This window comes from Panthera uncia, chromosome E3 (genome assembly GCF_023721935.1).
Source record: "Panthera uncia isolate 11264 chromosome E3, Puncia_PCG_1.0, whole genome shotgun sequence".
In the NCBI taxonomy this organism is placed as follows: Eukaryota; Metazoa; Chordata; class Mammalia; order Carnivora; family Felidae; genus Panthera; species Panthera uncia.
In genome coordinates this window covers 34,718,692-34,743,672 of record NC_064815.1, presented here as the reverse complement: position 1 = coordinate 34,743,672, position 24,981 = coordinate 34,718,692, and the positions used below count along the sequence as shown (strand labels likewise).

The 24,981-nt window shown below is 54.2% G+C and overlaps 2 protein-coding genes across 4 annotated transcripts; both read right to left on the bottom strand.

The window, feature by feature from the left end:
- Nucleotides 1-500: 500 nt before the first annotated feature.
- DECR2 (2,4-dienoyl-CoA reductase 2) lies at nucleotides 501-11,972 on the bottom strand. 3 transcript variants are annotated; one of them, XM_049639078.1, is made up of 9 exons: nucleotides 11,741-11,972; nucleotides 10,970-11,038; nucleotides 9,780-9,831; nucleotides 9,189-9,324; nucleotides 7,835-7,959; nucleotides 7,670-7,763; nucleotides 7,352-7,456; nucleotides 6,671-6,888; nucleotides 3,715-5,571 (listed from the first exon to the last, which is right to left on the bottom strand). In XM_049639078.1, the coding sequence occupies exons 1-8, from the start codon at nucleotides 11,818-11,820 to the stop codon at nucleotides 6,671-6,673; spliced, it is 879 nt and encodes a 292-aa protein (XP_049495035.1). In that variant the 5' UTR covers nucleotides 11,821-11,972; the 3' UTR covers nucleotides 3,715-5,571. The 3 variants fall into 3 exon arrangements, with proteins under 3 accessions (XP_049495037.1, XP_049495035.1, XP_049495036.1); XM_049639079.1 differs by having other exon boundaries at nucleotides 3,715-5,526; XM_049639080.1 differs by lacking the exons at nucleotides 3,715-5,571; nucleotides 6,671-6,888; nucleotides 7,352-7,456; nucleotides 7,670-7,763 and adding an exon at nucleotides 501-3,456.
- A 1,077-nt stretch (nucleotides 11,973-13,049) lies between these two features.
- On the bottom strand, nucleotides 13,050-16,746 carry NME4 (NME/NM23 nucleoside diphosphate kinase 4). The gene is made up of 5 exons (XM_049639081.1): nucleotides 16,510-16,746; nucleotides 14,734-14,867; nucleotides 14,361-14,462; nucleotides 14,137-14,249; nucleotides 13,050-13,598 (listed from the first exon to the last, which is right to left on the bottom strand). The coding sequence occupies exons 1-5, from the start codon at nucleotides 16,598-16,600 to the stop codon at nucleotides 13,475-13,477; spliced, it is 564 nt and encodes a 187-aa protein (XP_049495038.1). The 5' UTR covers nucleotides 16,601-16,746; the 3' UTR covers nucleotides 13,050-13,474.
- Nucleotides 16,747-24,981: the final 8,235 nt, after the last annotated feature.

Genomic DNA, 24,981 nt, shown 5'->3' with positions numbered 1-24,981 from the left:
GATAATTCTGCCTATTTCTTTTTTTTTAAATGTTTATTTATTTGGGGGGGGGGGCAGGGAGAGAATGCCAAGCAGGCTCTTTGCTCGATCTTGCAAACTGTGAGATCATGACCTGAGCCAAAATCAAGAGTCTAGGGCTTAATCAACTGAGCCACCCAGGCGCCCCCCAATTCTGCAGATTTATGACAGACATCTCTCATCCCTCAACCGACACCTGTCAGGTACCGTCTCCTCGAGATGCTCTGATGTTCGGATCTGATGAGGTGCCCCTCAAACTCCAAGAATTGGCAACAAAATTATCCTCTGAGAGTTCAGTTAGTGAGACCCATATTGATTACATTTATTACTGGAAGAAATAATACAAGAGGTAATCAAAACAAATGAATAAAGAGTCATAGAATCCTCTGCTTGTTGAGAAAGTTATGTGGGTCTGCTCCCAACGATCTGCACCAGAGTCCAGGGAGAACCCTGTGAAATCCATCAACTCTCTGTCTGGGGGGTGGGGGGGGGGTACTGTTTCACCAAAGAACCGAGTTACAAAGGGCAAGGAAAAGGAAAGTCCAAAGAAAGATTCAGTCTCCACCATGGTCCCCAGGAAAAAAGGTTGAGTAGGGCAGAGCCCTGGCCCTGAGATAGGGGCGGGGAGTGTGGATAGAGCACAGACTTAGGCAATCTCTGCCATCTTCCACCCGGCCTTTGGGTTTCACCAGAGGGAGACCTAAGACTCACCTGGTCACTGGAAAAGAGTACACACACACACACACATCAGCACGCTAGGCTACACATTGATTTTTAGTGAGTTTCCTTGGTGTCAGTCAGGATCCACATGGGATGGTCTGCTAACACATTTTCTAGAAGCAGCCCCTCTCCAAGCCCGTGGCTGTAATGGGAGTTGCCGTGTTTATATGTGTGATCAAACCTTGGCTGCGGCTTATTGAAAAGCGCTAGACTCCTGATCCGAACGGAGTGACTGGGTACCTTTCCTCAGGACTGGGGATGTGACTCTGAGGGAAGGAAGGCAGCCCTTCTCTCCAGGGGTTGGGCTGCAGCTTGAACACACAGTGGCTGGGACCTGGTCGTAGAGAGAGCTGATGTGCAGCGAGGGGAATGTGCAGGTTCCCAGGGAGAGGGAGAAGTGGAAGAAGGAAGGGGTGCTCACCCCTGGGCCCTAGAGCCCTAGCACACCCACCGTTGGAGCCAGTGAAGGAGCCCAGGAGTGTTCTCACACATTCCCTCTCTTTGGATCTGAACAGCCAGAGTAAGAGTAGATTTCTTTTTTTTTTTTTAAGATGCAATTAAAAAAATTTTTTTAAGGTTTATTTCTGAGAGAGACAGAGTGCTAGCGGGAGAGGGGCAGAGAGAGAGGAAGAGAGGCACAGAATCCAAAGCAGGCTCCAGGCTCTGAGCTGTCAGCACAGAGCCCCACGCGGAGCTTGAAATCATGATCTTCGAGATCATGACCTGAGCTGAGCCGAAGTTGGACGCTCAACCGACAGAGCCACCCAGGCGCCCCCAGAGCAGATTTCTGATGCCAGCATCCAACACAGACTAGCCTCAGTATCCTGAGGGAGATGCCTGAGGGGGCCCATGTGCCGCCAGGGAAACCCTACCCTGGAGAGTTCATCGACCCTGCTCCAGGGGACCTAGCTGCAGCGTGACTGGGCCTCTATGCAGGGCAGGAAGGAGCAAGGCCCTCCCCCTCCCGGGGACCTGCTATGTAGGGTGGGGGCTTGACCACGAGAAGCGGGTTTGCTCTAATCCATAGGATAAGGACAAGGGGATGTGAGGGTCAGAGGAGACAGGAACATCTACTGAGCCTCCAATTGTGGGGGTTCTTGGGACTCCTCATTCTTCCCGCTTTACTCAGCGAGCCCACGGGCACAGATGCCGAGGCAGAGAGCGCAGAAGCTCAGGAGACTCGGGGGTGCCCACGCCTCGGTCCTCAGCCAGGGTGCCGGGCACAAGCAGGAGCTCAGTGTGCACTTGGTGGATAGTGTGTGAGCAAAGAGGGGGGATGGGGAGGGGTGAGGTGAAAGACCCAGAGCGACCAGAGACAAACACGGGGAGGGCGTGCCAACCCAGGGACCAAGAGAAGGGCACGGCTCAAGTCTGGCTTTTGGGAAACCAGCCTTAGTGCCTGGTGCTGACCTCTGGGCCTTTCTAAGGTGACACCAAGGACAGAGCCGGCTCATACAAGCCACCGCAGAATTCTACCAAGTTACCATGACAACAGGAGGAGTGAGCAGAGAGAAACTCCCCAAATCAGCACTCCTTATTTCAGACCATTTTGAGGTTTCCTTTGCTTTCTGTATTACAAGGGCGAGAACACCCGAACGTCCTTTGCATGGTGGGATGTCTCGGGAATAATCTGTGTGGCTCACACGGCATAGGGTGAATAAGCTGGGATTGGTTCATTTATTCATTCAACAGATAAAGCACGCAGAGCTTTTCAAAAATGCCTATCTGCTCCCTGAGACGCTGGTGAAGGAATGGGAGAGGCTGGAAGGCTGCACTGCCTCTGTGGCTGGCAGTCCTCTGCTTTGGCTCCTGGTCTCACGTGGTTCGAAGGGATGAAAGCGAGACCCCCTCACCATCGAACGGGGAGCTCAGGGCGGCCCGGAGATCAGCTTCTACGGCGAAGGTTGCAGGAAACTCTGACCAGGGTTCACGTGCACGGAATTACCCCTCCTTTCAGAGAACCTGACACTTCCTGAGGGAATCTAGAGATGGCTAATGTGAAAGAGGACAACTTAGTTCTCTGTCAATCGCCACAGAGCCTGAGTGCCACTGCTGGGGCCGTCTGCCCACACCCCCTGGTCCTCTCGCCAGCCTGTGCGCGGGGCCCACCAGCCTCACCACCCAGCAAGTGGCACCGCTGAGTGTGCCTGTGACCCAGGGGCCGCCAGCAGCCTCCCAAGACCCAAGGGACAACCTGGGTGGGTGCAGGGAGCCAAACAGAGAGGGTCTATCTCATAGCCAAATGACCACCACATGCAGGCAATCAACGACAGAGTAAAACAGTTTTTCTGGGTGTTTCTGGAAGAGACTGGCATTGGATTTGGTAGACTGAGTGAAGATTATCTGCCGTCACCAATGTGGGCGGCATCACTGATGCCATCCACTGATGGCCCCAGGAGAACAGACGGGCAGAGGAAGGACGACTCCCTCTCCCTCTGCTCGAGCTGGAACGTCCATCCTTTCTTACCCTTGGCCACCAGAGCGCCTGTTTCTCAGGCCTTCGGACTCGGACTGAATCATACCATCAGCTTTCCTGGGTCTCCAGCTCGTACACAGAGAACGTGGGACTTCTTGGGGCTCCACAGTGGCGTGAGCCACCCCTCTAACAAACCCCCTCAGGCGTACCTCTATATATCCTATTGGTCCTGCTTCTTCGGAGAACGCTGACGCAGCAGTAAAAGGCCTGGTTCTGCAACCTTCTTTCCAGACTCTGTCCTCCTGGAAGTAAGCCATTGTTGAGTCCCAGAAAGTGTTTTTTTTGTTTTTGTTTTTGTTTTTTGGCCAGATCCCCTGTGGGAGGGAGTTTGCACCTCAGCTGTGCGTCCCAGCCTTCAAAGGCAGCAGAGACCCTGGCCGTCAGCCTACCTCTGGCCACCACCCAGGTCCTTCCTCAAGGAAGGACAGCAACCCAAGCTCGGCCAGCGGGGGGGGGGGGGGGGGGGGGGGGGAGAGGTTGTCTGATGACAGCCTCTGCCTTTCACTGGCCAGCCTGCCCAGTAACCACTCTCACTGCTTTGTGTTTCCACCCAGCTGCATGAGAAGGACCCATTCGTCTGCCTTGCTGGCGGACATGATGCCACCACATTCCAGTCTCCCTGACAAGAAGCACCTTTAAAGCAAGTGGAGTACCCTCTGCCAGGTGGCTTCTCAGCCAGTGTGGTTCTGGGGCCTCCTTACCACTCTCCTGCACCCTCAAAGACAGGTACAGTCTCTTTCCACGGAACAAAGTCTCCGGGACAAGGGACGTGTGATGTGGCACCTGGGGCAGAGAACTGAAGCTCCATGCTCTAACGGCGGCCAGCACTGTCCAGGAGCAAACCGGGACTTGCAGGGCAAGGCAGCCCCCTTGGGGACCTGGCCGGTCTGAGCACATCCCCTCCCACCAGGGAAGCAGGCAGCCTCCCAGTGCCTGTGCCTCAGGAAGTATCAGGTAGGAGGCGGGAGGCGGCCTCTAAACCCCTCACCGGAGGAGGACAGGAAGGAAGCACCCCCCACTCCAAATGACCGGATCACCCATGATTCTTTTCAAGCATCACCCTCTTCCTCCTAAAAATTTTTGCAGGGGCGCCTGGGTGGCTCCAGCAGTTAAGCGTCTGACTTCAGCTCAGGTCATGATCTCACGGTTTGTGAGTTTGAGCCCGTGTTGGGCTCTATGCTGACAGCTCAGAGTCTGGAGCCTGCTTCAGATTCTGTGTCTCTCTGTCTCTCTGTCTCTCTGTTCCTCCCCCACTTGTACTGTCTCGCTGTCTCTCAAAAATAAACGAAGAATAAAAAAACGTTCACAAAGTCCAACAAATAGATGTTTCATAGTAAAAAGAGTAGTTTTTAAAATTTGTTTATTTATTTATTCTGAGAGAGAGAGAAAGCGGGGGAGGGGAAAAGAGAGAGAGAGAGGGAGAGAGAGAAAATCCCAAGCAGGCTCCACTGTCAGCACAGGGCTTGATCCCACGAACCGTGAACTCCCGACCTGAGCCAAAATCAAGAGTCAGACCCTCAACCGACTGAGCCCCCGAGGCGCCCCTGAGGCCAGAATTTTCTGAGCCCTTTGGAACTATGGGAGGTGCTGATGAAGACAATGGCCAGCTGGAGGACCTAGAAAGTAGTCTCTGAATGGCAAAGGACTAAGTCCACTAGGACGTCCCAGCAAAGGACAGACTGGCTCCAGGACAGGTGGGGAGCAACCCAGCCCGTGTCACCAAAGGCTGATAGGGATGGGTGACCCCCAGGCGGGGGATCCCGTATGCAGCCCAACACCCTGGTAAGGGGATCCAGGATACCAGGCCTGGGGTGGGAGGGGTCAAAGATGCTTTTCTAGTCTCCCTGGTTTGGCTTCCTGGTTTAGCCGAATAAGATCCCAAAATGGAAGAGCCAGGAAGGGAAGACAGGGAGCCTGAAAGGCCCGCTTTCTGCAGCAGGGCTGCCTCGGGACACCCATGGGACACCCGCTTTCTGCAGCAGCAGAATGAAGGCCTCCCAGGCCGGGGCGAGGCAGGGCAGGCACGTGGGGCAGCACCGTGGCTGCAACCCCACTCCCGGGGCAGCTCTGGAATGTCAAAGCCCCTCTGGCGACACCCGCGTGGTGCGGGCAGGTCAGCGGGCAGCATCATAGCCTGGTCACTCCTGCCCGAGCACGGGAGATGGGGCCGGGGGGAGGGAAGGTGGACACAGCAGGGCTCCCGGGGGAGAGGCCAGTCTCGGATTCAGATGCCGCTGCACTGTCCAGTTTGATGCTCTGTGGGTGGGAGGCAGGTCCTGGAAAGAGCACCGCAGGAGGCGTCCCAAGAGGGGCTGTGGACAAGATTCCCTTCAGAAGGCCTCCTTTGCTTCAGACACCTGTCCGGAATTGCAGCAGATGCCAAGGTCACAGGGGAAGACCGAGGGGCGCCAGCGTCTGCCTCCCGCGCAGCCCCTGGCAGCGCCCAGGAAGCACGCCGCAGATCCCCGTCAGCGCCGGGCCAGGAGAGCAGGCTGCCGGGCCCCATGCGTCTCCCAGGGGGATGGACGCCAGCAACCCCTTCTGCAACCTTCCAGAGCTCCCCAAGATGAGTGTCCCTCAGCCCACTGACTGTGGTGCCAGCCCGGGGCACACTCCCTCCCGCCGCCCGGTCACCCGCGTGCCCCGGGCACTGAGAACGTGTCTGCCGGCAAGCAAACCACAGAGGGCCTCAGAAGAGGGGCTTCTCAGCCTCACCTGTGCCCACCAACAAAGCCACCTGCAGGGTGGATGGGGGTCATTACGGAACCAACCATGGCTCCATGCTGTAACCATACGCTGTGAGCTCCTGGGGTATCCCTCCACCAAATCCACCCCTCAGACAGGACAGGAGTCAGCAACGACCCTAGAATGTTCCTGCCCTCAGCCTGAAGTTGGGGACCCAGGAGGCTTGGGGGACAGAGGGCCTGAGCCACCTCCTCAGCCTTCCTCAGAGGAATATGCTGCTCCGGGAACTAGGGTGAGCAGGCCTCAGAGGCTGGCCGCAGCACGGAGATTAGTGGGACAGAAGGGGAAGGCAGAGAGCAATGGTACCCTCTCCCCATGCCTGCATGGCCCAGCAGGCCCTCAGGCCTCCAGAGAAGGTCATCCAGGGGAGCTCCCAAAGAGAGGGGTTCCCATCTGCTGCAGGCAAGCATGCCCATCCTGATTTGCAGAGAGGCCCTGAGGTCTGGGGTGCAACTACATTGGGCCGGGCCCCCTCCCAGCACCACCCCACCAGCTCAAAAAGACGCCTCCCTGGCCTTGCCCTACCCACGGCTTGGCCTACTGGGGTAGTCGAAACCCAAAAGTTCCCAAGAACACATCTAGAAATACACCCAAGGGATGGAGGTGAAACACAACAGGGCCCAACACAGTGCCCATCAGCCCCCCGGGTGGGGGTTTCGGGGAGGGGGTCAAGGACACGGGTGAACCCTAAAGGTGGGAGCAGCACATCACCTAGAGCTTAGCAGAGAAGGATTCAAAATCTGCCAGTAACTTGATGTCGTTAGGGAGTGTCAGCCACGCCCCGCCGTCCACCACCAGCACAGCGCCGGTCACATGGGATGCCAAAGGGCTGGCCAGGAACAGCGCGCTGTGGGCAACGTCTGTCTTATTGCCCAGCCTCTGCAGGGGGATGGCCAGAACCTTCGTGCTGACACTGGCTTGGGGGCCACCTGGAAGGGCAGCAGGTGGCTTAGCACCATGAGCCCTGGGACCCAGGGCCCTCCACTCCCTTCTGCCCAGCTTTCCCTAAACCACATCTAGGAACACCGAGGGCAGGGCTGGGACAGGCAAGGTAAGAAAGAACATGGCTACAGAAGCAGCACGGGGCTTTCTGCCACACACAGGGTCAGGGTTCTGGAAGCTCTAATGGGTATCCCACTTTGTGTCTGGCTCATACATCGAGGCCAGCAGCCGTGTAGCCTCTACCTCCGAGGAACAGCTGCCCACGTCTGGCTGACCGTTAGTCTGTCACAGGCGTGCTCACCAATAACGGCCCAGACTTGGCTTGGGGACGGACTCTTTGCCAGCCCCGGGAGCCATGAGGAATCGGCCCTCATCGTGCGCCTGTCCCAGCCAGGTGGGAGGGGAGCCCACAGAGGTACTGCGGGGCACGAAGCTCCGGAAGGGGCTTACCCAGCCGCCAGAACCCCTCTGTGCCGCTGATGAGGCCGGGGGCGAGGCTGTTGACACGGATGTTCTGGGGACCCCACTCCACAGCCAAGTGCCGTGTCATTGCATCTGCACAGAAGGAAGGTAGGCATGAGGAGGGGTGCAGGGCTGCTCTGCTTTCTGGGGCGGCTTGGGTATGAGTCGGGGCTCAGGGCCAGGGCCGGCCCTCTCCACTGCCCACCACTGTGCTTAGCTTTACCAGGACACTGTGGGCCTCCAGGGACAGGCCGGAGAGGGACCCATCGGGAGCCCAGGCAGGCAGACCAGAGGGTGTGCCCGTACCCACAGCCGCCTTGGCAGAGCCTGCGTGCACTTGAAGCACCTGCCCCCGGCTGCCCAGGGTCGCGGTGATGTTCACGATCACCCCTCCATGGTCCTGGAACACATGGGGGAGCACAGTGAGCAGGTGGCCAGAAGATGCCTTTCCCACGTGGAAAGGACGCTCACCCGGAAGAACTTCTCATAAAGCACACGAGACGTGTTGAAGGTGCCCAAGGTGTCAATGTCCATCACGGTCTTGAAGGCGTTGAAGGACAATGTGCTGGCAGGGCACAGGAAGTTTCCGGCCGCACCTGCGGGGTGCAAGGAGACAGTGGCTGGTGCTGGAGCTCCAGACAGTTAGGACACACGGACCCTCAGGATGGTCCAGGCTGGATGGGGGAGGGGCCCAAGCAGTTGGGTAAATTCTTGCATGACAGGGCAGGATGCATCTCCTGAGTTGGATTGTGCTCCTCAAACAGACACATGAAGTGCTAATCCCTGGCACCTGTGAGTGAGAATTTATCTGGAAATAAGCTCTTTTGGAGGCAATCAAGTTAAGATGACATCATCTTAGGGGGGGGCCTACGTCCAAGGACCGGTGTCCCCCTGAGGAAAGGAGAAAAGACACAGAGAAACACGAGGGAGGCCATGCAAAGAGGCAGGCAGAGACTGGAGCGACGCGGCCCCAAGCCAACGAGCACCGAGCGTCGCCAGCAACGCCAGAAGCTGAGAGAGAGGCCTGGGACTGACTCTCCCCGGGGCCCGTCCGAGGGGCCGGCCCTGCCGACACCTTGGTTTTGGATCTGTGACCTCCAGAAGTGTGAGAGAATATATTTCCATTGTTTTAAGCCACTCAGCTCGTGGTACTTCGTTAGCTGCAGGAGATTTATGTACCCCATGTTTCTAAGAGGGAATTTCAGCAAAAAGTGAACCTTGACGTGAACCACAGACTGGCTAATGATACCTATCATTCTGGTTCACCGACTGTAACAAGTGCAGGATGTTAACAAGAGGCCCCTGTGTGTGTGTGGGGGGGTACAATTCTGTGTACCAGCTGCTTGATTGTTCTGTACATCTTAAACCCTACTAAAAAAAATTAAGCCTATCTTTTTTTTTTTTTATTATTATTATTTTTTTTATTTTTGGGACAGAGAGAGACAGAGCATGAACGGGGGAGGGGCAGAGAGGGAGACACAGAATCGGAAACAGGCTCCAGGCTCCGAGCCATCAGCCCAGAGCCTGACGCGGGGCTCGAACTCACGGACCTCGAGATCGTGACCTGGCTGAAGCCGGACGCTTAACCGACTGCGCCACCCAGGCGCCCCAAGCCTATCTTTTTTTTAAAGGGAGAATTTTGAGACACGAGAGTGCCCCAGCTCTGTGATCCAGCCAAGTTCATAGGATGTCCAACCTTCTCCGTGATTGCACTGACCCAGAAGGAGCCAGGGGCCCAGGACAGGAGTCCTGAGGCCCCCGCAACAGGGAGGTCTGGTACTGTGACCCATCAGAAGCCCCCGGGCCTCACCCAGCAGCCACTCACAGTTAATGAGAATGTCAATTTTCCCAAACTCCTTCAGTGCCTGGTCCACAGCAGCTGTGATGGCCGGGGGAGCGCGAACGTCCAGAGACAAAGGCAGGCATCGCTGGCCAGTGGCAGCAGCCAGCTTTCTGGCAGCCTAGAAGCCAGATGGGAAGAGAGGTGGACAGCGGCCCAGTGGCCTTGGCCTGGAGCCAGGATCCTCCTTCCACATTACCCTCCAGGCCACTGGTCACTGGTCATGGGTCGACAATGGCCCCCGCTGACTTCTCATCCCCGAGACCAGCTGTGGCAGGGGTGAGACTCTCCTCCCAGGTGGACGGGACCTGTGAACCACCCTCAAAATCCATATGAGCTGAGATCTCTCTTGGGGCAACAATACCACCCAACATGAGGGCCTCCTCACAAAAATTAGGTTTTGTAAAAAGCCAGGGGTGTCCCTGTGGGAGGAGGCCACTTCCACTGAGGTTCCATATCTGGGGGAGGAACAGGTTTTAGTGTCACCATCCTCTGGGCCTCAGGACCCTCCGGGCACAGGCTCTGGGCCCCCACAGCTAGCCACGGATGGGGTGGGCACAGGAGAAACCCACTTACCACTGACACTCTTGGAAGGCTTCTGCTGGCGATGACAGTGTGGCAGCCGTGCCTGTAAAGCGTGAGAGCATCAAGGCACAAGGGACACGCCCAGGTGGGCTCCTGCCCGGTGCCCTAGGCAGAGCTCCCTTCCCCCAAGGCTCTCTTGGGCTGAAGGCACAGCTGGCAGAGAACATAGGGGTCTGAGCAGGGCCAGCCGCACCAATGGTGTCCACCCTGGGGTCTCCTGTCTGGGTCCCTCTGGCAATAGGGTATCCCAGCCACAGAGACGTGTGGGCCGTGCCCCAAACACCATGCGCACAGCACTGAGGCAGCTGTGAGCCTCAGATGCACAGCCCAGGCATCTGTATGGGCCCTGCTGGGTCCCCCTGGCTTGGCCCCATGTGCCCTGGCCTCTCCCTGTGAAGTTGGAGTGAAGGACAGAGAGAGCCCCTTCTGAGGCCAGGGTCCCTGCGTTGCCTCGCCTCCTGACAGACTCAGCCTCACAGTAACGACGGCAGCTACTACCCGCTGAGTAGGTCCCATCTAATCCTCAAAAGGCCCCTCAGCACAGCGGCTACACTCTGCTCAGAGCAGCAACATGCACAAAGTCACCAGCTCGGAAAATAAATTCACCTGGAATGGATGAATCCCCAAATCTCACCCAGTGAGACTCACCTCTCTGGTATGAAAAGTGGGGGCCTGGGGAAAACCGGGGAGGGTCTCTAGGATATCAGCAGGCTTCCTTTTCCTCAACCCCAGCCTAACCCTGGTCCTTTCCTGGGGTGGGGGTGGGGGTGGGGGCACAAGTGGTTGACCTGGGCCTGAGGTCAAGATCTCCTGTCCCAAGAGACACTGTGCTCTCCACACTACTGGCTTCAACTCAGCTCATCCTGACTCTGGCTCCACGAGGCCCCAGGGAGCTTGGCAGCAGTTACCTCAACCTGCTGAACCCTCCCTCTTTGTATAAATGAGGGTGCTGGGGCCAGAGTCATCGTCTCAACTAATCTCTAGGACAAGACCCTAGAGTCCTGCCTCCTTCAGGAAAGCGCATGACCCCTTTCAGATGCTTTCTGATGCCCTGTGGCCTAGAGGGGTTCCCACCTCCCCCCAGCATCTTGCCCAGGGATCTCAGGATCCAACGGGGTTCAGGCAAAGTGGAACAAGTTTCAGGGGCTGGGAGTGCACAGAGTACACAGAGCAGTGCTCACCGCATGAAAATCTCAGCAATTCGGAACCCAATCCCAGAGCCACCACCTGTGATGAAGGCCACTTTGTCCCTAAGAAAACAGGAAGCACTTTATTTACTTATCTTTTTTAACAGGAAGAACTTTAAAGAGATAGATGCTTGTTGACTTAGTGGGTGGGAGGAAGCCGGTGGTTCTGGGAAGATTTTGGCTCCCTGCACTGGGCACTTCTATCAGATTTGAATTGTTAGTAACAGGGATGACTTTTGTAAGAAAATGAAACGCTACTTTTTAAAGGCTGCATTCCTATGCTTTCTGGGTTTTCGGGGAAAAAAATTATTTCAACCTAAAAACCTCTATTCAGAAAGTTATCAGTTAAGGGGCTCCTAACTGGCTCAGTCAGTAAAGCATGCGAATCTTGATCTGTGTCAGGAGTTCAAGCCCCACGTTGGGCAAGGCATGGAGCCTACTTTAAAAAACAAAAAACAACAACAAGAAACTTATCAGTGAGAAATATTTTCAAGACACACAAGCCTTCCTCCACCTGCCCCTCACTCCACTTTCCCAGGACCACCACTGGGAACACCCACCGCCACTGACCAAGACAAACAGAACGTGCTCCCAACAAGGCGAATGTCAAAATACCAGAGCACTTGCGTCCCCAGCGCCACCTGGACATTGAGACTGTCCGGCCGCCAGGCACGGGGTCCCCACACACCCTAGTAAAACCGCAGGTCCCCGAGCCACCCCTGCAGAGGTTGCACGCCCCTAGGGAGCCCCCTACTCGGCCCTCACCGTAGCAGGTCCGGGCAGAAGAGATGGCGGTACTCGGGAAGACACTCGTCCTCACTGACGTCGGGCGGCGGCTGGGCCATGGCTCTCGGTGCGGGTTAAGGGCGGCGAGCACAACAGGGACCTACCCAGGATCCGACAGCAGCGGAGACCCACCGCCGGATAGAAGCGTAGGCGCTCAGCACTCGCCCTGACCCAGATCCGGAGGCCCCGCTAGGCCCGCCCACAGCCGCCTTCTTGCTCCTCCCACATGCCCCCGCCCCAGTCATCCCTCGCCTCTCCGTGACGCTCCGCCCACAGCGGCCTCCACTCTCCTCCCAGGATGCCCTGCCCACAGCGGCCCTCGCCTCTCCCGTGACGCTCAACCCACTGGGCCGACCGCCCCGCTAGCCCCGCCCACAGCTTCATTCAAGCTCTTTCCAGGACGTCCCGCCCACAGCGGCCCTCGCCTCTCCCGTGACGCTCCGCCCACTGGGCCGACCGCCCCGCTAGCCCCGCCCACAGCTCCATCCAGGCTCTTTCCAGGACGCTCCGCCTACAGCATCCACCACCCTCCTCCCAAGACACCCCGCCCACAGCGGCCCTCTCCGCTCCCGTGACGCTCCGCCCACAGCGGCCGCGCGACCTGCTGGGACTGGAGGTAACACCGCGCGGCCGGCGGGTTCCCGCCGTGGAGACTAAATGGGCACGGTTCTGAACGGTCTCCGTCCCTGAGTCCTTTTGACAATATTGGGAGTCAGTGCCGTGGTCGGAGCCAACCAGACACTGCGGACGTTTGGTGCCCGAGTTAAGGCGGCGCTCGCATGCCCTGCTGTGCATTTAAAACATCTGGTTTTGGGGGGCACTTAGCGTTTAAAGGCCCCCGCCAACCGGGCACTTCTCTTCAAAGATGTCAAAAAGTAGAGTGAGGACCAAGGCGGCCTCAGCAGATGTAATGATATGCAATGTCCAGTACCTGTGACAAGTGACCCGGGACACACATGAGGACCAGGGGTGAAGTGTAAGGTATATGGTGCTAACCTGAAAACAAGGAGACATGAGGCAATTCCAGTCTCCACGTGAAGCCACCTAGAGTGGAGGGGGCCGTGGTTACCAGGCCTTCTGCCCTGGGGGTGGTCTCAGTGGGTCCCCTCCACACCCCTTCTTGCCACCCTCCAGTCCTGCCCAAGGCAGTCCGTTCCTCATTCAGCATGATCAGACGAATGGGCAGCACCGGCTCCAGGGCTCACCTCAGATTCCTCCCCATTTCAGGCTGTGGGTCTTTGGACCCCTGCCTGTCTGATACATTCAATAAAGTTAATTGATCTCCTACTGATATGTGAGAAGGTACGCTTTATTTCAACACTCAAACTCATAACTTTGCATAAAGTCCTCGTCCTCATCCCTACCTCAGAGATGGCACAAACTAACAAGCAATCCACCCCATACACAACACAGTGAATTTTAATGCCCCCCCCAGCCCCCAGCTTTGGGGGAAGGGAGGTCACAGTACCCACTCTTGGAGATGCCCCAAAGACTGTCAGTCTGGCACTTTGGTACAGAAAGAACTTGGTCCAAGTTGTTACTGGCTAGGATATTAAAAGGCACATAAAGTTGGTTATTCAACCCCTCTGGGCTGGGGTGGGGCAGAAGGTAGACAGGGAGGTGGTCTGGGACAGAAGGGCAGACCGCGGTGTGGGCTCAAGTTCTTGTCGACAGAGGTAGTTGATCCCGGGTGGCTGAGGGCTGCCCGGGTGCTCAGGCTGGGTAGGTGCTGCTCTGGTGGCCTTCTTCTGCCCAGTCCACGAGCTCACTGCTCTGAAACCATAGCTGGATCTCCCTCTGGGCCCCCTCCACGGAGTCGCTGGCGTGGACGATGTTCCTGTGCCAAGTGATAGGTGGCAAAGGTAAGGCACAGAGTTCAGTGTGCACCTTGGGGGTCCCGGGGACTATCTGCCGATTCCGTACTGTTAAGAGGAACAAGCCCGGTATTGTGCAGAGGGGAAAGCAAGAACAGGAATGGAAGACTGGCTCCAGCCTGGCCTTGGCCTCTTACCCACAACCTCACGACCTGCCCTGACCATTCTGGGAGCCTCACGTTCCCACCAATCATCCAGTGCCAACCCTGTGGGGTGTCTGGCAACACAGAGTCAGGAAACAGTAAATGATGGCAGAGTTCGCACACAGCACACAGAGAATGCATTATCATCTCCTGTGTGCAAAGGGCTTTGAAAAACCTGTTCTTGCAAACGTGAGGTGTGTGCGACATCCCAGCATCAAAAATCTCTTCTGGCTTTACTTTGGCCCAGGTCCCATGGATCTGCCTTGGAAGCAGACTGCCACCCCACACTGAGGCCCTCCTCAACCCTGATGAGCTGGCGCATCAGCTCCAGTGGCTGAGTGTGTCAGGGTCCCCAGACCTGCTGATGTGGACGCTGAAGTCCCCCCTGATGGTGCCGGGGGCAGCCTCAGCTGAGTTGGTGTGTCCTATCATGGCCCTCGAGGAGCAGACCACGTTGGGGCCTTCCCAGACCTGCAGCACAGAGATAAGGGAGGTTGGGAGACGTGTCGACTGCCAAGGACTCAGCAGGTCTGGGCTCAGTCCAGGGACCTCCACCCCTTCCGCCACCCCTGCCTGCCGTACCATGGCCACCACAGGGCCGGAGGTCATGTAGCTGATGAGGGCTGGGTAGAAGGGCTTCCTCCGCAGGTCATGGTAGTGCTCGGCAAGGACTGTCTCTGGCGCCTGGGTGGCATTGGGGTAAGGGGTGAGAGGAGCCCCTGGACTGGGAACCCCGCTGGACGCTAGGGCAGTGACCACGGTACGTTGACCTCAGGGCACCTTGCAAATAGCAGCAAAATGGGCTGGCCCACCAGCAGACACCTCCCCACCGTTCCCCTTCTGCCAATACCAGGACGCTCCTGACGCAGGGCTGAGATGTGAAGGGCTGGGGTCCAGGAGAAGTCCCCCACTCCCAGTCCCCTCAAGGGCACCCCTGGATCGAGAGCCCGGGTACCTGCAGCATCTTCATCCCCACCAGCTTGAAGCCCCTCCTCTCAAAGCGCTGGATCACATCCCCAACGAGTCGCCGCTGCACCCCATCTGGCTTCACGGCAACCAGGGTCCGCTCCCGGGTCCAGGAAGACCCTCCTTGAGAAGATGGGGAATCAGGTGCCTGACCCTTTCACATCTCCCTGAACCCGGATCCCCCTGCCCGGGGCCAGGTGTCAGCTGGGCCTCAGAGTGTCTGCCTCTCCAGAGCAGCTCTGGAGGGGAGAAGTGCCGGGTCCACAGCCAACTAATGCCCGGCATGGCGCTGCCTTTCGGGGACAAGCAGGACAGTGGGTCCCCCGTGCTTCCAGCCTGTCAGAGGGGCCGTGGCTCCTCCCATGCAGTGGCAGGAGCACCCGTGATGGACACAGCGTGCCTGAGAAGGCATCTTCAAGAGTTGGGGAGGCACAGCTCCGCTCACTGGCCACCCAGAGGCCCAGAGATGCCACGCTGGAAAGCAGACACAACTCGTGGCCTTGCTTTTGACTCCCACCCTTGGGAGCGATGGCCAACACTGTCTCAACTCCCAGCCTGCCACACAAGGAAGGACCCAAAGCCCATGTCTTCTAGGTCTAAGGTGCAGGAACGGCAGGGAACCAGGGACTAGTGAGGTGCACCTTCCCTGCACACACTGGGACAAAAGGGAGCTGGGGGCTTAGGAGGAAGGTGGAAGGTAGAGGGTGTCTGTAGGTGGGGAGACGGGAGAGGGTTCCTCCTCGCACACCCTCACTGGCCAAACAGGAACTCTGTGCTGCTGGTGGGTTTCAAGACAGGACGCTTCCAGACCCAAATACAGGACTGGGCCGGGCCCCAGTCTTCTCTAGAGGACACTGCCAGGGAGACAGGAGGCGTCATCACCCATCACCCATCAGCCCCCTGCCACATTGTTACGTTGACCCTCAGCACTAGGTCCAGGGTCAAATGTGCCTTTGAGAGAAGCCTAAACCCTGGATGTCTCACAAAGACGGAGAACAGAACTGGAAGAGAAAGGATAGGATGGGGACAGGCCAGTGTCCCTCCGGGGACACTTCCCACCTCCGGGGGGAAAATCAACCACAAGGTGTGCAGAGACTGGAAAGCAGGCAGTAGGCGCCCCCCACTTCTCTTCAGGACTGAATGAAGCCCCCTGGAAGAAGCCCCCCTGGCTTGTCCCCCCCAAACCCAGTGCCTAGGGGCCGTCTGTGCAGCCTGGCCGGCTGCCAGCTGACTTGTCCCTGAGAACAGGGCAGTTCACTCGTTCCAGAGTTTGGAACATGAAGACATCTGGCTCTCGGGAGCACCCTGTGGGTCGCAATTACGGGGAGAACCCGCTACAGATACGGGCCCCAGGACCCCAGGCGGGGATGAGCCGGACGGAGTTAGGGCCTGCAGAAAAACGCTCCCAGGGCAGCGGCTCCGTGTGGGACTGTTCATCTGCTCAGAATGTCCCCCACAGCCGTCCCAGGTCCGCTGCAACCCTCATCACTGCCTATTGTGGCCACCAGGACTCTGGTTTCCTCCTGCTTTGGAGCCTTGAGGGCACCCCCCGCCCCGGCCCCCAAGCAAGCCGGGACGGTGGGCGGATGGCGGGGGGGAGCAGCGAGCGGTGAAGACGTGCAGGGCGCCCCCGGCCCGCCCGGCGGGAACCCGAGGCCATCTAGACAGCCAGGCGGCCAGCGGCCACACGCGCGCCAACAAAGGCCGGGCTACGCCCCCGCCCGTCTCCCCCCTCCGCCGGTCGCCGACGGGCGGGACCACTCACCCGAGCTGGGGCGTGCGAGCAGGCTTGGGCCTGCGGCCCGCGGGCCGCTCAGCAACGCCGGCAGCGCCGCGCGCCCCAAGAGGCCGCCCATTACCCTCGGCCCGCGGGCCGCTGGCGGAGCGCGGAAAGAAGGCGGGCAACGGAGCCCGCAGGGAGAAAGGGCGGAGCGGAGGGAAGGGGAGGGCGGGGCAGAAGAGAGAGGCAGGGGCAGAGGGGAAGAGGGGGAGAAGGGCGGGGAGTAGTGGAGGGCGGGGCGGAGCGGAGGTGAGAAGGGCGGGGCGGAAGGGAGAAAAGGCAGGGGAGGGCGGGGCGGAAGAGAGAGGGAGGGGCGGAGGGGAAGGAGGGAAGGGGAGGGCGGAGCGGAGGGGAGGATGAGGAGAAGGGCGGGGAGTAGTGGAGGGTGGGGGGCGGGGCGGAGGGCGGGGCCGGAGAAGGAGGGGCGGAGGGGAGGGAGGGAAGGGGAGGGCGGAGTTGAGAAAGAAACAGGTATTTTGTTACAATAGTGTAGGGGTGGTGATGGTGGCCTGCTCCAGTTTGAAATAGTAGATCTTACTAGATCTTATTCAATGAACTTTTGAAAAGCTATATATGCTGTTAATGGAAAAGGAGAACTTTATTTTACAGAGATGGAGGCGGAATTTAGGAGGGGTTGTTTTCAACAATAGTCCATTGGAGAAAAAAAGATTCCGGGGTGCTGAGAGTTTATTTTTGACTGAGTTGCAGGGGTGATTTATTCCTTTTTTTTTTTTTTAATTTATTTGTAACGTTTATTTATTTTTGAGAGAGAGAGAGAGAGAGAGAGACAGAGCGTGAGCAGGGGAGGGGCAGAGAGAGAGGGGGCACAGAATCCGAAGCAGCTCCAGGCTCCGAGCTGTCAGCACAGAGCCCCATGCGGGGCTCGAACCCCCGAACCTTGAGATCATGACCTGAGGGGAAGTCGGAGGCTTAACCCCCTGAGCTAGCCAGGCGCCCCGAGGGGTGATTTATTCTTATATCATATTATCTTCGTATTCTTATTCAATGCACATCTTGCCCTAGTGGGGCTTTATGTTTATTCATTTTTGAGAAAGAGACAGAGCGTGAGTAGGGGAGGAGCAGAGAGAGGGAGACATGCAGCGTCAGCACAGAGCCCGACGCTGGGCTCGAACTCACAAACCGCGAGATCACGACCTGAGCCGAAGTCGGAGGCTCAACCGACTGAACCACCCAGGTGTCCCTCCCTATTGGGGCTTTTACTTGATGATTCTTTCTTGGAGATTATCCTTCTACTGAAATGTAATTGACAGTTGTGTTGGAGTCTGTAATTGGCAATCCCGCCTGTAATGGAGGTTGAGTGACAGGTCCCACTTCGACCTCCTGACTCCACTTTAATGAGGTTTCCCTTCATTAATTTTTACAAGACAGTTTTTCACTCTTAGTGTAGACATTTACAGATATAAATCTCCCTCTAAACACTGCTTCTGCTCTATTGCATAACTTTTTATTTATTTATTTAAAAAAATTTTTTTAATATTTATTTTTGAGAGAGAGACAGAGACAGAGTGCGAGCAGGGGAGGGGCCGAGAGGGAGGGAGACACAGAATCCGAAGCAGACTCCAGGCTCCGAGCTGTCAGCACAGAGCCCGACGCGGGGCTCAAACCAACAATGAGATCATGACCTGAGCCGAAGTCGGACACTTAACCGACTGAGCCACCCAGCGCCCCTCTATTGTATAACTTTTTATATGTGTGCCTTCATTTGCATTCATCTCAAAGTATTTCTCAGATTTCCCTTTTGATTTCTTACACCCTGAAAGCTACAAACCATTGTTGACAGAAATTAAAGAAGATTTAAATAAATGAGGAAAATCCCATGTTCGTGGTTTGGAAGACTTAACCTTGTGAAGGTGGCAGTACTCCTTACCCGATCTAGATGTACGTAAAAATAAGTTTCAGGCATATGAAAGACCGAAATATGAAAGGAAAATCTATATAAACCTTTTAGAAGATGGGAAAATACATTCACAGTCTTCTGTGGGGAAGAGTTTCTTTAGGCACAAGAAGCACTCATTATAAAGGAAAAGAGTGACACCATGAAGATATCACGAGAGACAAAATCCAAACACTGACAACACCAATTGTTGATAAAAAATGTGGAACAGCAGCAATTCTCCCCGGCTGCTGGTGGAAATGAAGGGTGGTGGTGCGGCCGCTCTGGAAGACAGTTTGGCAGTTTCTTGGGAAACTAAACACATGATCCAGCAATCATGCTCCCTGGTGTTTATTCAAATGAGTTGAAAAGTTACATACACAAAAATCTGCACATAGATATTTATAGCAGCTCTATTCGCAATTGCCAAACTTGGAAGCAACCAAGGTGTCCTTCGGTGGGGTGAATGGATACACATTCTGTGATGCATCCCTACCAGCGATATTATTCAGCAATAAAAAGTATGAGCTATCAGGGTGCCCGGGGGGCTCAGTGCGTTGAGCGTCCAACTTGGCTCAGGTCACGGTCTCACAGTTTGTGGGTCGGAGCCCCGCGTGGGGCTCTGGGCTGACAGCTCGGAGCCTGGAGCCTGCTTCGGATTCTGTGTCTCCCTCTCTCTCTGCCCCTCCCCACTCACGCTCTGTCTCTCTCTCTCTCTCAAAAATAAACATTAGGGGCGCCTGGGTGGCTTGGTCGGTTGAGCGTCCGACTTCGGCTCAGGTCATGATCTCACGGTCCGTGAGTTTGAGCCCCGCGTCGGGCTCTGTGCTGACAGCTCAGAGCCTGGAGCCTGTTTCAAATTCTGTGTCTCCCTCTCTCTCTGCTTCTCCCCTGTTCATGCTCTGTCTCCCTCTGTCTCAAAAATAAATAAACGTCAAAAAAAAAAAATTAAAAAAAAAAAACTTGTTAAAAATAAACATTAAAAAATAAATAAATAAATAAATAAATAAACAAAAGGGTAACTCTATACCCAACGTGGGGCTCAAACTCATGATTCTGAGATCCAGGGTCAAACGTTACACCAACTCAACCGGGGGGCACCCCATCTATTCATCTATCGATGGACACTTGGGCTGCTTCCATATCTTGGCTATTCTTGTTTTGTTTTGTTTTGCTTTTTTAATTTGATTTGAGAGAGAGAGAGAACGAACGGGGGACAGAAAGAGAAGGGGTCAGAAGATCTGATGCGGGGCTCTGCGCTGACAGCAGAGAGCCCCATGTGGGGCTCAAACTCAGGAACCGTGAGACCATGACCTGAGCAAAAGTCAGACACCCAACCGGCTGAGCCACTGAGGTGCTCTTAGTTTCTTTTTAGTAGTCTCCACACCCAACATGGGGCTTGAACTCACAACCCTGAGACCATGAGTTGCATGCTCTACCAACTGAGCCTGCCAGACATGCATCTTGGCTATTGTATATAATGCTGCAATAAACTTAGGGGTGCATTTATCTTTTTAAGTGAGTATATTCATTTTCTTTGGGTAAATACCCAGCGGTGGATGTATGGGATCACATTAATTTTAGGGGGGGAAACTCCATACTGTTTTTTTTTTAAGTTTGTTTATTCATTTTGAGAGAGACAGAGAGAGCATGCATGGGAGGGGCAGAGAGAGAGAGAGAGAGAGGGAGAATCGCAGGCAGGCTCCACCATCAGCACAGAGCCCAACACGGGGCTTGATCCCATGAACCATGAGATTGTGACCTGAGCCAAAACCAACAGTTGGACACCTAACCATCTGAGCCACCCAGGCGCCCCTCCATACTTTTTTCCACACTGATTGCGTCAGTTTGCATTCCAGCCAACAGTGCACGAGGGTTCCCTTGTCTCCACGTCCTCATCAACACTTATTATTTCTTGTCTTTTTGATTCTGGCCATTCTGATAGGTGTGAGAAGATATCTCACTGTAGTTTTAATTAGTATTTCCCTGATGATGAATGATGTTGGGCACCTTTTCATGTATCTGTTGCCCAGCTGTATGTCTTCCTTGGAAAACTGTCTATTCAGGTCCTCTGCCCATTTTTAAATCCGATTATTATTATAAGTTTTTTGGTATTGAGTTGTATAAATTCTTTTTTTCTTCAAGTTTATTTGAGAGAGAGTGAGAGAGCACGGGTGAGGCAGAGGGGCAGAGAGAGAGGGACAGAGAATCCCAAGCAGCCTCTGCACTGTCAGCGCAGAGCCTGATGTGAGGCTCGATCACCAGACCATGAGATCATGACCTGAGCCGAAGTCAAGAGTTGGATGCTTAACCGACTGAGCCCCCCAGGTGCCCCTAAATTCTTCATATATTTTGGATATTAACCTCTTATCAGATATGTCACTTGCAAATATCTTCTCTCATTCAGTAGATTGTCTTGTTGTCATCTTGATGTTTTAGTCTGCTGTGCAAAAGCTTTTTATTTTGGTGTGGTCTCAATCGTTTATTTTTGCTTTTATTTCCCTCACTCGCAGAGACAGATCTAGAAAAATGTTGCTACGGCTGACGTCAAAGAAATTACTGCCTGTGTTCTCTTCTAGGAGCTTTTTGGTTTCACATCTCACATTTAGGTCTTTAATCCATTTTGAGTTTGTGTGTGGGGTAAGAAAGTGGTCCAGGTTCATTCCTGTGCATACAGCTGTCCAGTTTTCCCAGCACCATTTATTGAAAATGTTATCTTTACCCCGTTGTATATTTTTGCCTCCTTTTGTTGTAGATTAGTTGACCATACAAGCATGGGTTTATTTCCGGGCTTTCTATTCCATTTCATTGGTGTATGCATCTATTTTTGTCAGCATCATACCATTTGAACCAAAAAAGACCCTGAGGGGCCAAAGTAATCTTAAGCGAGGGGAGGGGTGCCTGGGTGGCTCAGTCAGCTCAGGTCATGATTTCAGTTTGTGAGTTGGAGCCCTGCCCTGAGCTCCGCGATGACATTGTGGAGCCTACTTGAGATTCCGTCTCTCTCCCTCTCTCTCTGCCCTTCCCCTGCTCACACACTCTCTCTCTCAAAATAAAGAAATAAACTTAAAAAAAAAAAGAAAGAAGAAGGCAGGAGATATCACAATCCGAGATCTCAAGATATACCTCAAAGTGGTAATAACAATAACAATATAATTAAATATATTTATTATTGTTACTGTATGTGTTAAGAAAACATCTATCTTTTTAGCATTTCTTATCATTCTAATTTTCTGGCAACACCCTATTCACTTTCTTTTATTTGAAAATGTCTTTATTTGGGCTATTCTTTTTTTTTAGAGTTTATTTATGTTTTTAGCGATCTCTGCACCCAACATGGGGCTTAAAATCACAACCCTGAGATCAAGAGTTGCACGCTCCACCGACTGAGCCAGCCAGGCACCCCTGTTTTATCTATTCTTAAAGGATATTTTTGCTAGATATAGAGCTTTGGGTTGACAAGAGTGTTTTTCCCTGTTTCCCTGTTTTCCCCTGTGTTTTGTCCTGCATTGTTTCTGACTTCTGAGAAGTTATCTATTATTCAAACTGCCTTCCCTTGAATGCCATTCTTCTGGCTGCTTTCAATATTTTCCGCTCTACTTTGCTTTCCATAGTTGTGCCTGGGTGTGGTTTTCTTTGTATTCATTCTTCTCGTGGTCACTGAGCTGCTTGAATCTGGAAAAGTAACGTCTTTTACCAAATTTGAGAATTTGGGGCTATTAGTTTTTCACATTTTTTTTCTGCCTCCTTCTCTCTTTCCACTCCTCTTAGGACTCCAACACTTTTTAAAAATTTTATTAGTTTTTTAAAGGCTTTATTTTTAAGTAGCCTCTACACCCAACGTGGGCTCGAACTCACAACCCCAAGACCAAGAGTGGCACATGCCACTGACTGAGCCAGCCAGGAGGCCCTTGGGATTCCAGCTTGGGAGATGTCAACGCCCCCTCCCCCGCCTTTGCCCCTGCTCCAGCGGCCGGCCGCAGGCAGGAACCAGGAAAAGGGGGCTCCTTCTCCCAGGAGGGCCCCCTGCTAGCCTTGCCTCCATCTGTAGCTCAGGGAAACTGAGGAGGAGTGCCAAGGGGAGCCCTCAAACCAGGGCACAACTCTTGGTTCCTCCTGCCCTGTCCCCCTCTGCACCTTAGAAGGGGACCAAGAATTCACTCTGGTTACCTGCCCCAGTGCACTTGGGTTTCCTCCCAGGTCAAGAGCCTGAGGGCATGGCCTGTGCCCTTCATCTTCCTGTTCAGGGGTGTCCAACGCCCTAGACAGGAGGTGTTCATTTGCCCAGATAAAATGGGAATAAATAAGAATCACCTGCAGAACTTTAAAACAATAAAAATAAAAACAAAAACTAACATTTATTTATACACAATTTTAAGAGTATGTACTTCCTACTTTCTTGGTTGGAAAATGATTTTTCTAATAACAGATGGTATTTGAACTGAAAAAAAAAAAAAACAACAACTTCATCTTGCTGGTAAGATATTCAAAATTCTTATGTTGTTCCCAAAACTTTTGGGTAAACTATTCTTGTGAAACCCAGATGTCTGGGCCCCCGGGTCCAGTTTATGCTGACAAGCTGGGGTGGGCACAGAGACAAGAAGGAAGCGTGACTGCACCCCAGACCAGAGGGTTGACCCCGCTCCTGCCTCTAGGTGACCTGCCATGGGGTGGCGTGAAGGGAGGCCAGGGACACACAGAGTGGGGAGCGCCTCCTGACCTGATGTCTTCACAGGCCCTCCTACACAGGAGGCACTTGGAGGAGGGACCCATGCGGGTTCTGGAAGACAGGCAGGATGGAAGAGAGCAGCCAGGGTGTCTGAGGACCTCAAGCATCCCCACCGTGTGTGCAGGGCTGAGCACCTGCCTCTAGCTGCAAGGGAAGCCATGGGAGTTGAGGCCAGATGTCAGCAGTACCACCTGCCTGCAACCACCATGAAGGGAGGAAGAGAGGAAGGGAGGAAGGATGGGAGGAAGGAAGGAAGAGAAGTGAGAAAGGGAGGGGAAAAGGAAGGAAGAGAAAAAGTGAGGGAGGGAGGGAGGGAGGGAGGGAGGGAAAAAGGAAGGAGGAGAAGTGAGGGAGGAAGGCAGGCAGGGGGCGGTGATGGGAGACAGCTGGCTGTACCTCCTCCCCCCCACTGGGTGGGTCTTGAGGCCCATCCTCAAAATCCAGGTGCTGCAGCCCTTCCTCTCATTATTTGAATAAAATTGAATTATAGGTGTTTTTTTCCTTCTGTTAAGTTTTGGCATTTTTATCCAAAGCAAAGATCATAATGCTTGTTGTGGCCAGACGCAGGCTGTGTGAGAGAAAGACTCCCCTCTACTGCCCCTCTGCCTTCCCCTCTGTGTGAGTGGACAGCGGTCCACTCCATCCACACTCACAGAGCTGGCAAGAGGACCCGAGAGCTTTCCGGTCCGGAAATGGGATGTATCCGTGTTATCCAGCAACTGGATTTTTCCACTCCGTCAATATTCCTGCAGAGGTCCCATAGACCAGAACAAAACTTGTGCGGAAATTCATACACTTCTGTGTCATAATCTGCCACGGGTGAGTAGAGTCACACAGCTCTCAAGCTCCTGCCAGTACACAGCCTTGTGCAGTCAACTCCCTGGGTGTCTGTCCTTAGGCTCCTGTGTTTTTGTTACATTTTAATGCTGCCACAGTAACCTTCAAAAGGTTGAGGCAGCGTGCACTCCCTTGGGCGCCACGCAAGGCATCCAGAGAGAGCTGCCGGTCTGCTTTTGACAGGTATCTTGTTTTCGTGTGAAAACTACTCGAGCAGTTCCCTGCCCGCCAGAGCTTCTGAACGGCCTGTGCTGGACTCTGGCAACTCCTCTCACCTTCAACTGTATAAAGCATGAGTCTGTTTTTCTTTTGGTTTCAATGTGTAAATTGCCTATCTTAGGTATAATAACCCTTTATCATATGGATGGCACATATAATCTCCCATTTGTCTTTTGACTTGATGACTCTTATCCTACTTTTTACTTTCACAGTTTTTATTTTTACATAACAGTTTTAAAAAGTAACCTCTACCCCCAAAGTGGGACTCGAACTCACAACCCAGAGATCAAGAGTCAAGTGCTCGGGGCACCTGGGTGGCTCAGTTGGTTAAGCATCCAGCTCTTGATTTGGTCACAGGTCATGATCTCATAGTTCCTGAGGTCTAGTCTGCTTGGGATTCTCTCTGTTTCCCCTCTCTCTCTGCCCCTCCTCCCCTCACTCTCAAAAAAAAAAAAAAAAGAAAAAAAAAGAAAAGAAAAGAAGAGAAAAGAAAAGAAAAGAAAAAAGAAAAGAGTCCTGTGTTCTACGGACTGAGCCACCTAGGTGCCCCTACTTACATAACATTTTTATAAAAATAAACAATGATTTTTTTAAAATTTTTCTAAATGTTTACTTATTTTGAGAGACAGAGAACAAGTGGGGGAAGGGCAGAGAGAGAGAAGGAGAGAATCCCAAGCAGGCTCTGAGCTGTCAGTGCAGAGCCAGATGCAGGGCTCCAACCCATGAACTAACCGTGAGATCATGATCTGAGCTGAAATCAAGAGTGGGCTGCCCGGGT

Coding starts and splice junctions, on each gene's coding strand:
- DECR2 (XM_049639078.1), bottom strand. CDS start 11,820: ATGGCCCAGCCGCCGCCCGACGTCAGTGAGGACGAGTGTCTTCCCGAG. Junction 9,832..10,969: donor ATTGCTGAGATTTTCATGCG/GTGAGCACTGCT, acceptor CACGCTTTACAG/GCACGGCTGCCACACTGTCA. Junction 7,960..9,188: donor AATTGACATTCTCATTAACT/GTGAGTGGCTGC, acceptor TGCACCCCGCAG/GTGCGGCCGGAAACTTCCTG.
- NME4 (XM_049639081.1), bottom strand. CDS start 16,600: ATGGGCGGCCTCTTGGGGCGCGCGGCGCTGCCGGCGTTGCTGAGCGGC. Junction 14,868..16,509: donor GCTCGCACGCCCCAGCTCGG/GTGAGTGGTCCC, acceptor CATCTTCTCAAG/GAGGGTCTTCCTGGACCCGG. Junction 13,599..14,136: donor TTCAGCGTCCACATCAGCAG/GTCTGGGGACCC, acceptor CACTTGGCACAG/GAACATCGTCCACGCCAGCG.